Raw genomic sequence first — 12,623 nt, 5'->3', positions numbered from 1 at the left:
AACCTTTCAGAACTCACGGACCACTAAACTCACAATTGTGAATCTCACGGACCAATAACAATTTTACATGCCTTATACACACAATGCTCCGGCTTTCTGTCCCCCTCTCCCTGGATCACACTGCTGCCTTATACACACAATTCTCTGTCTCTCTGTCCACCCCACCCTGCATTCTGCACCTCAATGCTACCTTACACCATTGACATCATTGAGTCTCACCTCCCTATCCAGCTATGTGCTCGAGCTCTGTGCTCCTTCCCACAGCCTGTTATCAGCACTGCCATTGGAAGTCCCCTCCTTTTTCACCTCCCGCTCCTTGTACTACTTCCGGTGCCTCCCTTTGAGTTCACAGGAGCCAGGACTACAGTGAAGGCATTGGGTATCAGTCAATACTGTCAGCATTAATTGAGAATAACACTGGAAACAACATTAGTCGGTATACATCTGTCACAATGTTGATTTGCTATAGAACCCCTGGGACCACAAAAATTTGCTCATGGACCATCAGTGGTCCACGAACCACTGGTTGGCAACCGCTAATATATAAGAATAGACTGTTCACTTTGCGAAGTGAATGTTTGCTTCCTTTATTGAATAGGGGGAAGCTGAAACTTTATTCATCCAATAACACATAAATCCTGTTTTTTATTTTCTCTGTAAATAAATGGGTATTTAAAGTGAAAACAGTTTTGGTCCACATTCTCTTTTTAGAGTATACATATCCTTTTAGAATCAACAGTATGTATTCCTTTAGCAAATCAACCCTAGTGACACTTTACTACACAATCCAGGGTCATTTTTGTGAAATGCTAATTTAACTATCAATGTGTTTTGGGGGGAAATTGAGGCCACCAGTGGAAACCCAACCAAACTGGTAAAAAAAAACTACAAACTTCATCCAGATGGTGTTCCCAGGGGATTTCAAAACCATTTTTTTGGAGCTGCAAGTCAAATAGGGTGCATATGTAAGCATTGTGCTGTTACACACACAAATATGTATATAAACATACTATGTTTTTGATTGTTTTAAATTGTAAATGAAACATTTCTTTCTCTTTCTTTCTTTCTTTATTAGCTGCAATGAGTTGCAGTATTCTCAGTATGCCTCTACTTGTGACAATGTTCAAATCCAGAAGCTTCAGAGTGATGGTTATTGTCTTAAACTGACTGACATGAAAGGCTTCTTTCAGCCATGTTATGGTCTGTTGGATCCGGTGCCCTTCTATGAATCTTGTTTTCTTGATGGATGCTACAACAACAAAAAAATACAGCTGTGTGGTTCATTAGCTGCCTATGGAGAGGCATGCCGATCATTTGGAATTCTCAGCACAGAATGGATTGAGAAGGAAAACTGCTGTAAGTCTGAGCCAGTTATCCATTTTTATTTTACACAAATAATCAAATGCTCAAGTGGAATGTTACAATTTATATTGAAGAGAGTTGGGAAAACAGAACCAGAGAAAACCTAAAAGACTTATTACACAGTTTTTTAAAAAAAAACTTGCATTCTCAGAACATGATGGAAACAGAGAAAGGCAAAGTACTCTAAAGTGTCTCTGTCACTAAAATAAATATTCAAAACACATTGCTCCTTGCAAACAAGCTATAGAACAGTAGCGGCCCCTGCATTGAGGTCACACGGGCACCGCCCCCCCTTTCCCTGCCGCCACCTCCCTATTTATGCTCCTGGTCCCTTTCAGAATGCCGGACACATGGATTCCTATTGCTGGAGTGGGAGGGAGTGCTTTTTTTTGAAGCACGTGATTACAGCCAGAGGCTCGAATTGGCTTAAAAAAGGGGGGGGGGGCCGGGGCACAGAGAGTGCGCCCTGATCCCACCTAATTATGTGACCATAGCGAATGAATTTTCGCCATCTTCACACTACAGTGCCTCCCCTCCAATAAGGAGGCAGGTCGGTGAGACCTGTTTCTGAATTGACCAAAGCACCAGGCAAAGCTATTGGATGCCTAGTGGCAATTTGGCAAGTGGAGGAAGCATGAGAGGAGCGGAAACCTCTGCTGTTGCCCAAGTGTGGAGGAAAGGAGGAGAGTGGAGACACAGAGGATGCTCTTCAGGTAAGTGCCAGACCTCCCGTGGGGGTTTCTAGAGCTGCAAGCCCCACGCGGGGGGTGCAAGTGCCAGCTGCAAGCCCCAGGGGGTGTGCAAGGGCCAGCAGCTGCTAGCCCAGCACAGGGGTGTGTGTGTGTGCAAGACATTTAGTGCTTTTTCTCTCAATTTTTTTTATTGCCAGGGTAAGTGGCTGCATTTGACGGGCACATGTGGCTGTATTTGACAGGCACAAATTGCTGCATATGATGGGCACAAGTGGCTGCATTTGATTGGCACAAGTGGCTGCATATGATGGGCACAAGTGGCTGCATATGGTGGGAACAAGTGGCTGCATTTGATTCGCACAAGTGACTGCATGTGATGGGCACACATGGCTGCATGTGATGGGCACAAGTGGCTGCATTTGATGGGCACAAGTGGCTACATATAATGGTCACAAGTGGCTGCATATGTTGGGGCACAGTGGCTGCATATGATGGGCACAAGTGGCTGCATATTATGGGGCACAAGTGGCTGCATATGATTGGCACAGTAGCTGCATTTGATGGGCACAGTGGTTGCATTTGATGGGCACAGTGGCTGCATTTGATGGACCCAGTGAGGCTGCAATTGATGGGCACAGTGAGGCTGCAATTGATGTGGGAGTTCAGTATTTTTCAGTTTGTTTGCTCCCTCCAAAAATTTTGAGCACCAGCTGCCACTGCTATAGAATGGTCACTTTTCCTGCAAACCCAAGTCGTGATATCTGCAGAAATGAAGAAGAACTGCTGGCTGAAGATCCTGCCGAATCAGATACTTCCTAGGTTCCTGGTCCCCCAAACAATTTGTCATTCCCTATTTTACTATGGTGTCATCTAGTGATGGGATCAAAAAGAAAAGCGCCTCAAAGTGTAGCATTTAGTTAAATGTAATTTCACACAGACAAGGAGTCCGAGGCGTAACTAGAACCTTCAGGGCCCCAGTGCAAGAAACCACGAAGGGCCTCCACCAGGGGCATTGCTGGATCTACAAAAGATCTTGGGCTAGAGCACCTATCAGTGAAGTAAAGACTTGGGCAGGCATACACATGCACAGTATATAATAAATATGTGTATATATATATATATATATATATATATATATATATATATTGTAAGGGATCTTCCCGGGGTAGGGTGTGTTTGGACACAGTTCACAGCAGACTTGGAATTTATAAAGCAGATCTTGGCGTTTATTCGTGGTACAAACAGTCCAGCAAACAAAATATACAGCAACACCGTGCTTTCTAAGTACAACAAAAATAAAAGTCCTAGCCCGGCTGGGCGCTTACTAACAGGTTCTGCTCACCTATCTGACACTTACAAACACAGCGTCTTTCGCCTGGATGTCGCAGGGTGAGTTTTAGCTCCAGCAGTGGCTGTGCTTGCAGCTTCCTTCAACACACAGATTGTTCATTCCCTGGCTGAGAGCGAACACCTGCAGACCCTACAGAGCCTTTACCTTCCCAGGCTAATTAGGATCAAAGCTCACCTGATCCCAAACCCAGAACTGGATCGGGGGATGTGGAATGACAGGTCCCTCTACCAAACCTACCTGCCATTCCATATAAACCCAGGCCCGGCAAAATTAAATAACAATTCAGCAGCATATCGCTGCTGAGAAACTGAACCATCCTGGACTTACCATCTCACACTGTGTAGCAACCTAGGTGAGATGTACACCCCCTCGATCACTTCTCCAGTGACATGTCTACAATATATATATATATATATATATATATACAGGCATAACCCACTTTTAAGTACACAATGGTGTTTATTTACTAAAGCTGGAAAGTGCAAAATCAGGCTCCCTTCTGCATAGAAACCAATGAGCTTCTAACCCCAGCTTGTTCAATTAGGTTTCTGTAATAAAGCTCATTGGTTTCTATGCAGAAGTGAGCCTGATTTTGCACTTTCCAGCTTTATTAAATAAACTCCATTGTGTACTTAAAAGTGGGGTATGCCTGTATAAATATATATTATTATTTACATATCTGAGTGTGGTTCCCCCACTTACATCAGGGTCCCCAGAGATCCCCTCATTACATCAGGGTCCCCAGAGAGCCTCCCTACTTACATCAGGGTCCCCAGAGAGCCTCCTTCTACATCAGGGTCCCAAGAGAGCCTCCTCATCACATCAGGGTCCCCAGGGAGCCCCCAGTACATTATTTTCCCCAGAGGGCCCCCTCTTACATCAGTATCCCCAGAGAGCCCCTTCCTTTCATCAGTGTTCCCAGAGGGCCCAGTGTCTCCAGAAAGCCCTGCCTTACATTAGGGTCCTCCCCTTCCAGAGGTTCCCCTAGACCTGACTAGTCTCCACTATCTGTGCACCTCCAACCCCAGAACATCCCTGTACCCCCCATCTGGGGGGAGGTGGGAGGTAGCGATCAGTAGCTCTATGGTGTCCACAGGTGGCGGGACCTCCCTGGGTTTAGGTGTTCTCTTTTCAAGTGTATACAGTGGAGAGGGGCCTCTGACCCGGGCATGTATCAGCAAGAGAGTACAAGCTGAGCACCTCACTTTTACACTGAAGAGTGAAACTGATACATGTTTGGGTCAGAGGCCCCGCCCCTCTCCACTGTATACATTGACACTTGGGTAGAGAACTACTAACCCCAAGGAGTTCCCACCACCCACGGGCAACATAGAGTTGACAATTGTCACCTCCCACCTCCCCCACTGCATTCTAAATGGACAGCCAGAGTTGCAGGGGGAGATGGCAGGTTTTAAGCCCCCCCACAGTGACAGAAAGACAGGGCCCAGTCGCAAGTGCAACTGCTGCAACCGTGAAAGTTCCGCCACTGCAAGGAGTCACTCACATGGGGGTGGAAATAACAGGCTCGTCAGATGTTAAACATGCATCCCAGTGGATCTGTGACAAGCGCCTGGTGCAGAGGTGCTGCCCCCCTAATCCATGCATCCAGCCCCTAATCTACATGCAGGGCACCAAACGCATGGATTCAAATGGGTTTTTTTTTTAGAAGCACACGATTAATTCACTATTGTCACACAACTGGGTGGGGTCTGGCGCAATGCTCTGCACCCTGGGCCCAAAAATTGTGGGCCCGGGGTGCAGAGTATTGTGCCTGTGCCCACCCAGTTATGTGACAATAGCAAATTAATATTAACTAATGTCTTACTGTTTCTCCTCCCGCCCCTTTAGGAAGTAAGTCCTGAGTCACGATTGGCCGGGAGTCCTAAAACCCGATTGATTGCGAGTCCTAACTCCTTATTGGCCAGGAGGAGAAGCAACCGCTGGGACTCGGGAGGAGATGCAGGGGGAAAGCCACCACCTGGATGGGCTAAGTGCAGGGGCTGGCGGGGGCCTGGAGGGCAATCGATCGAGTGATGGGGGAAATCAATCGAGCGAGCACCAGGGGGATGGTTGGGTTATGTGGTTTGCTGGCTGGGGGGGTGGCTGGCTGGGGGGGCAGCGGGGGATGTCACCAGGGATAAGAGTAAAACAACAACATGTTTCAGAGCATGCATGCTTCTTTCTTAAATTATAAGAAGGAAGAAAGGAGAAAAGAGCCTTGTTTAAGTACCGGATAGTTAAGGCTCTTCCCCTTCTCTGGATAACTTAAGAAAGGAGCATGCATGATCACCATGGACTTTGCGCATGTTTTTGTGTACCTCCCATCCCTGATGATGTCACACGGCAATGTTGGCGAGGCAGTCCACGCTGCGTTTCACCCAGTGCCTTGCCTGCAACGACACATGGAATAATGCTGGCCCTCTCCCAGTCACACAACGGCTTCCGACAGTGGATCCCAGATGCTTTTTTACAGATATACCAGAATGCATGTTTAACATCTGATGAGCCTGTTTTATCTACCCCTATGTGAGTGACCCCTTGTCTGTGCGAAATTACGTTTAAATAAATGCTACACTTTTCTCCTTCCTCCTTTCCTTTTTAATATAGAGTCAGCCTCATTCTTTGACTTTTCAACAGCATCCCAATGCACCTCAACCCATGCTTTTCGATGCCCCCTAACACCTATGTTTCTGTGCACCTTAACATATGTGTTTCACCACACCACAATGCACAGATATCAATCATTTTCATCTTGTGGTGCACAGCTTTAAGAAAAAAAATGCTTTTGCATTAAAATATCTGTTGCAGGGTGTTAAATTAGCTGCCTTTCCATAGTGTGTGTTAACGTGAAATAACATATGTTAATGTGCATTAGGGATGAGCCCGCGGTTCGAGTCTAACGTAAGTTCGCCTCGAACATTGGGTGTTCGCCCATTCAGCTGACCTGCATGCTTTGGCCAATCACAGAGCGCTCTGCTGTGAGAGCCATGATTGGCCAAGGGTAGGGAGCCTTTGGCCAATCGTGGCTCAGGGGGCTGTGTCCATGCCCCACACTATGTAAGGCTGCTTACACGTCAGCCGTACATAGGTTTATGAATGAGAGCAGCAAAATTACATTTGTAAAGGAAAACGTCATTTAAAACTGCTCGTGGCTGTAATGTATTGCCGGATCCCGGCAATATAGATAAAAATTATTGAAAAACCGGCATGGGTTTCCCCCCAGTCCATTACCAGGCCCTTCAGGTCTGGTATGGATATTAAGGTGAACCCTGTGCCAAAATGTAAAAAAAAAATGGCATTATAGTAACAAGGGGACCCCCCTACACATTCACTCAAAAGTGTCGCAATGGTAAAAATTACAGTAGACAATTTGGGACAAGTCCTTTATTTTATTTTTAAAAAAGAGGGCCTGCAATGTCCATTCATCTTTGATCATAGCGTCCGACGGACCAAGGAAAAAAAAAAAGGAAAAGCATCCCACTGACTGCAGGCTTTCTGCATTGGGCCACTCGGTGACGTAAACGGGTGACCCCACCCCCTTCTAATGTTATGTAACGCCAGAGGGAGCGGGGTCACCTGTTTACATCACTGGGTGGCCCCGCTCTCAACTATTGAACAGCTGTCATCGCAAAAAGCCTGCAGTCAGCGGGAGCCTCCCATGGAGGTGGAGTTTTTTCAGTTTTTGTTTTTTTCTGGGTCCGTCAGACATTGTGTTTGAAGATGAATGGACATTGCGGGACACTTTTTTATTTTATTTTTAAATAAAGGACTTGTCTCAAATTTTCTACTGTAATTTTTATCGTTTTGACACTTATTTTGGTGAATGTGTAGGAGGACAATGTACCCGATATCCATTCACATGGGGGAGCTGGGAACTGGGGGTCCCCTTGTTAAAGGGGGCTTCCTGATTCTGATAAGACCCCTGCACGCAGATTCCCACAACCACCAGGCAAGGGTTGTGGGGAAGAGGCCCTTTTCCACATCAACATGGGAACAAAGTGTTTTGGGGGAACCCCAAAGCGTCCTCCCCATGTTGAGGGCATGTGGCCTGGTACGGTTCAGGAGGGGGGCGCTCTCTGACCCCCCCTTTTCCTGTGGCCTGCCAGGTTGCATACTCGGATAAGGGTCTGGTATGGATTTGGAGGGAGCCCTACGCCATTTTTTTATTTTGGCTCGGGGTTCCCCTTAAAATCCATACCAGACCTGCTATGAATTGTGGGGGGACACGTACGCCATATTGTTTAAAAAAAATTGGAACAGGGTTCCCCTTAATATCCATACAAGACCCGAAGGGCCTGGTATGGATTTTGTGGGACCCCCCACACAATCATTTTTTTATTTTGGTGCGGGGTTCCCCTTAATATCCATACCAGACCCAACGGGCCTGGTAAATGAGTAGGGGGGAAACCCATGACATTTTTTAAAATTATTTTTATCTATATTGCCGGGACCCGACAATACATTACAGCCACGAGCAGTTTTAAATGACATTTTGCTGTGGTACTGTTCTAAACATGGTAAAGATGCGCTACTTTACAGGTATACTAAAGACACCCCCAGACACGATATTTCATTTTTTATTGCTTCACTTTAAGCATTATTAAAATCACTGCCCTTTAAAAACAGCAGTTTTTAAAACTTTTTTGTGCATTAATACATGTCCCCAAACACTTTTTATGGCAATAACTTGCATATAAGCCTTTAACCTCCTTAGTGGGGATTCAGAGTGTGGTTTGGGGTGGATTTTCAGTGCCAAAAGCGGCAACCCCAAGCCATACTCGAGGATCATATTGCAGGATCCAGGTAAAGTTACTTACCTTGTCTCTAGTATCCTGAAATGTCTCCCTGCTGTGTGTGCAAGCCGTGTCCTTTGCCGGATCTATCACAGTGCCGAGCTCCGTTCCCTGCGAGTGTTGCGGCGCACGGGGACGGAGCACGGTGCCAAATTCAAAAAGTTAAAAACACATTACACAAACAGTGCACTGTAATCTTACAGATTACATTACTGTATCACATTATTTCACCTCCATTTTGTCCCTAACGGTTTGTCCAGTGCCCTGCATGCAGTTTTATATTATATATACTGTTCTTTCTGCCTGGAAACTGGAGATTGTCCATAGCAACCAAAAAGCATCCCTTTAATCAAAAGCAGTTTTAGACCAGCTAGAAAACAGCAATAATAAATTAGAATCACTTGCAGAATTGAGCGATAGTTATTTGTTGGGAAATTCGTCATCAAACACTAAAAGTAATAACAGCGACGATTCTGCAATTTGATTATATTATTGAATCATTTTTATTATTATTATTTGTTATAATTATTTATAGTTATTTATTATATTATAATTTATGATTTCGTGTTTCAAACTTTATCATACCCGGGCTGTCTACTAGACTCTTGTTCGGACAGATTTAAGTGTGTTAATGCCTAAGAATTACAGGTCTACAGTATAAAACGCCAAATTCCCATGCAAAACAATGTACCGCTTTGAGCATCAAAAATCTGACATAATAATACCGCCAGGGAGGTTAAAATGAGCACTTTTGATTTTTCATGTTCGTGCCCCATAAACTTTAACTGTGTTTGCGTGTTCGTAAAATTATTTGCCTGTTCGCAAGTTCTGGTGCGAACTAAACCCGTGTTCGGCTCATCCCTAATGTGCATAGGGCAAAGCACAGCAACAGCATGTATCCAGCCTCAAAAACATGATTTTGTTTGCTCCAACACAAAAAAAAGTTATATTCTGGAACCCCAAAGGCATCTACTTCCTTGCCCTAAATTCTGCCATATGTTATTAGTTGAAATTTCTTGCATTTAGAAACTTATATTTAGACATAACCAATGCCAATTGACAACATTTTTAAAACAGGAAAAGAACCCTTTTTGTATTTAGAAATTTAACCTCTTTTCCTCCAGTTGAAAACATTGCCCTCATGTTTTTCTGTTGACCTTATATTGAACAACTTTACAACAAATGTACTATAGCATATTTTTTGTGTTTTTACTAGAAGATTATATCCTCTTTAATCAGTTATTTTACAGGAAAATTAAATTCAGTTAAGGTAATCTTTTCTGATAGCTGAGTTCATCCATGGCCATCATACACTTTCATGTCCTTATCTGCACTGTTAATAGTTGAACAACATAATTTTTGTGAATAGGTGTCCAAAAATGAATTGTATGTTCAAGATGAGGTGTTACTAATGCTTTGTACAGTGGCAGAGCTGCTAAATAAGCAAAGTAAGGCACTACTCCTATTTGTGCAAGAATAAATTCAGTATTGTGCAAAATAAAATATCCCTTAGTGTAGGGGGCCCAACCAATGGCCTGGGGCCACATGTGGCCCGCGGAGCATTCTGACGTGGCCCGCGGAGCCTTCTGATGTGGCCCGCGACCTCCTAGCAGGTTCTCAAGCCCTGATCATGGGTTGCCAACACACCATCCCAGAGCATCAGTGTTTTAAATGAAGCCAGCAGTAGAGGAAGCAAGCGGCTGCAGAGGGAGCAGAGCCTCATTTCCCAATGCTTCCTGTATCCGCGCCAGCTCATGTCCCAAGTGGAGTGATACCAAATGCATTCTGCCTGGGACAGCAACAGCTGGCGATACCTGAATGGAAGACTGTTATTAAAGGTACATTTATTACTAAAAGCAGTGTATATATGGGCATATCTGTTCTGCAGTGGTTACTGGGCTGCTTTCAGACTGATCCGCAGGTGTAGCGCATTGCACCTTTGACTTCTGTTATTATCTGCAACTTTGGTGTGCTTTCAGAAAGTGCACCCCACCTGCAGGATATAATAGACATCGATGGCAAAGTGCAGCTAACCTACAAGAAAGCCACAGGTGCGCTGTAACCCGCAGTGCAGGTAAACTGCCGCACATCAGTGTGAGAGCAGCCTTAGGCCCCTTTCACATGATCGGTTCAACCCACGCAGACCCTCCATTCACCTCTATGGACGGACTTGTGTCCATTTGCACCCACCTACCTCCAATCCGATCCACTAAAAAAAAAAAAAAAAAAAACAAGAAGGGGATCCCCTTCCATCTGGTTGGACCGGATAGGGGAGCCCACAGAGTAGAGTGGGCTATGTCCATGTCCGCTCTGCATATACAGCGAGGACACAGATCTGTCTTCCATCCGCTCCACTTATTGTGGACCGCTACCAGTTACCAAGTCGCTTAAGTGGCCCTCGCCCTCTAGTGTGTTATATCAAACTTATTACACAAAAGCAAAATAATTCGGATATTGAGTGTTCTCTACTAGAGATGGCCGAACGGTTCACCCGGCGGTCAGTTCGCGGCAAATTTCGGCTGTTCGCGGTCCGCCCGATCGGCGGACTATTGCCGCCGTTCGCCCGGCGGACTTCCGTGTTTACTGTGTAAAAGAACTTTGACCTATGATGACACATCCATCATGGGGTACAGGACAGCCAATTGAGACATTACAGCACATGGACACTTGGACATTCCCCCTAACTTATAAATAGACCAGATCCGGCGGCCATTTTACATTCTTTCGTATGTGACTATAGGGAGAGGTTGCTGTGTGGAGCAGGGAGAGACTGCAGTGACCCAAATCGCTAGCTATTAGGTCCACAAAAGTTCTTTTCAGGACTGGTATGGTATAGGTGTTAGGTGTAGTTCAGGATATAGGTTTGAGGCACTGCTGTGCTAGTGATTGTTGCAGCAGCCTGTCTTTTGTCAGTGTAGAGAGAGGGACAGGACGCTGTGTGCAGCAGGGACAGTCAGTTTAATCATTAGCTGTTACTATTAGGTCCACAAAAGTCCTTTTCAAGACTGGTATGGTAAAGTAGTACAGGATATAGTTTTGAGTGCTATTCAAGTTATTGTTCCAGCAGCCTATGTTTTGTCAGTTTAAATAGGGACAGGCAGGAAGCTGTGTGTGGCAGTGAGGGACAGCCGATTTAATCAGTAGCTGTTACTATTAGGTCCACAAAGGTTCTTTTCAGGACTGGTATGGTAATAGGCTTGTACACGTATAATATTCTTTCTTCCAAATATAGAAAGAATATTATACTTAACTGCTGCCCTTCTGCTGCAGTAGTCCTTTATGAGTATAGGGACTGAGGTACAGTCTGCTAATCATTCACAACCTACTAGTTCCACAAAGGTCCTTATAAGGACTGGTAAGGTATAGGGTACTACAGTACATAGGGTTGAGTGAGGTACAGTCTGCTATTCCTTAAGGACTGGTATAGGTCCACAATATATAGGGTTGAGGTGCACTACTGCTGACTGCTTCCCTATACTGCAGCAGTCCTTTATCAGTATAGGGACTGAGGTACAGTCTGCTAATCATTCACAACCTACTAGTTCCACAAAGGTCCTTATAAGGACTGGTAAGGTATAGGGTACTACAGTACATAGGGTTGAGTGAGGTACAGTCTGCTATTCCTTAAGGACTGGTATAGGTCCACAATATATGGGGTTGAGGTGCACTACGGCTGACTGCTGCCATATACTGCAGCAGTCCTTTATCAGTATAGGGACTGAGAGTTTTGTCACAGGGTCATTTAAAAAATGACAGGAAGAGGAAGAGGCAGGCCCTTCCGCAGGGGTGGTAGGGGTAGGGCAGGAGCAACAGGCTTGAGCCAAAGCGGGAAGTTGCAGAAGGTGCGTTCAATTACTTTAAAGGACGCACCAGACTTGGTTGAGTGGCTCACTCAGCCTTACTCTTCTGCACCCTCCTCATCCTCTCGATCTGCACCCTCTTCTTCACTCTCTGCTATGTGCATCCCCAAAGACACTACCACCAACAACACCACCACCACCACATACCTTCCGCTTGAGTTACAGGAATTATTTTCCGATCCATATCAAGACATTTCTGATGCGCAGCCACTCTTGGCATTGGATCAGGAAGAGGAGGTAGCAAGAACCACCACTCAGCAGTCTGACGACAGTACCCAGATCAGCCCAAGGAGGAGGTTGGTCCCAGGTGTTGCTGCCTACTCCGACATCTCTACTTATAGGGGTGGGGAAGGTGACGTTGATGATGACGTGTCTAGTGATGTCACGTGGGTGCCCACAAGAGAGGAAGAGGAGGGGAGTTCAGAGGGAGATATGGACCAGCAGATAGGGAGGAGAAGCAGCAATAACTTACATTGCACAGGAGGGACAAAGCAGACTGCTAATGTATCAGGAGCGAGGCATCGACCATGTACGGTCATATCTGGCGCTCCCAGGACGCTCCGCA

General features: G+C 45.5%; 1 protein-coding gene across 1 annotated transcript in view; it reads left to right on the top strand.

Moving 5' to 3' along the window:
• The window catches only part of TECTA (tectorin alpha), a 150,118-nt gene that overhangs the window by 107,164 nt on the left and 30,331 nt on the right, over positions 1–12,623 (top strand). The window contains exon 17 of the mRNA XM_077457361.1: positions 1,076–1,356. Within this exon, the coding sequence (XP_077313487.1) occupies positions 1,076–1,356 (281 nt within the window). The remainder of the gene's footprint in view (positions 1–1,075; positions 1,357–12,623) is intronic.

The sequence above is a fragment of the Lithobates pipiens genome, unplaced genomic scaffold, assembly GCF_037356315.1.
Source record: "Lithobates pipiens isolate NorthernLeopardFrog02 unplaced genomic scaffold, aLitPip1_a1.2 Scaffold_27, whole genome shotgun sequence".
Lineage (NCBI taxonomy): Eukaryota > Metazoa > Chordata > Amphibia > Anura > Ranidae > Lithobates > Lithobates pipiens.
The sequence above is the reverse complement of the archived record's forward strand: the minus strand, read 5'-3'. Positions and strand labels throughout refer to the sequence as shown.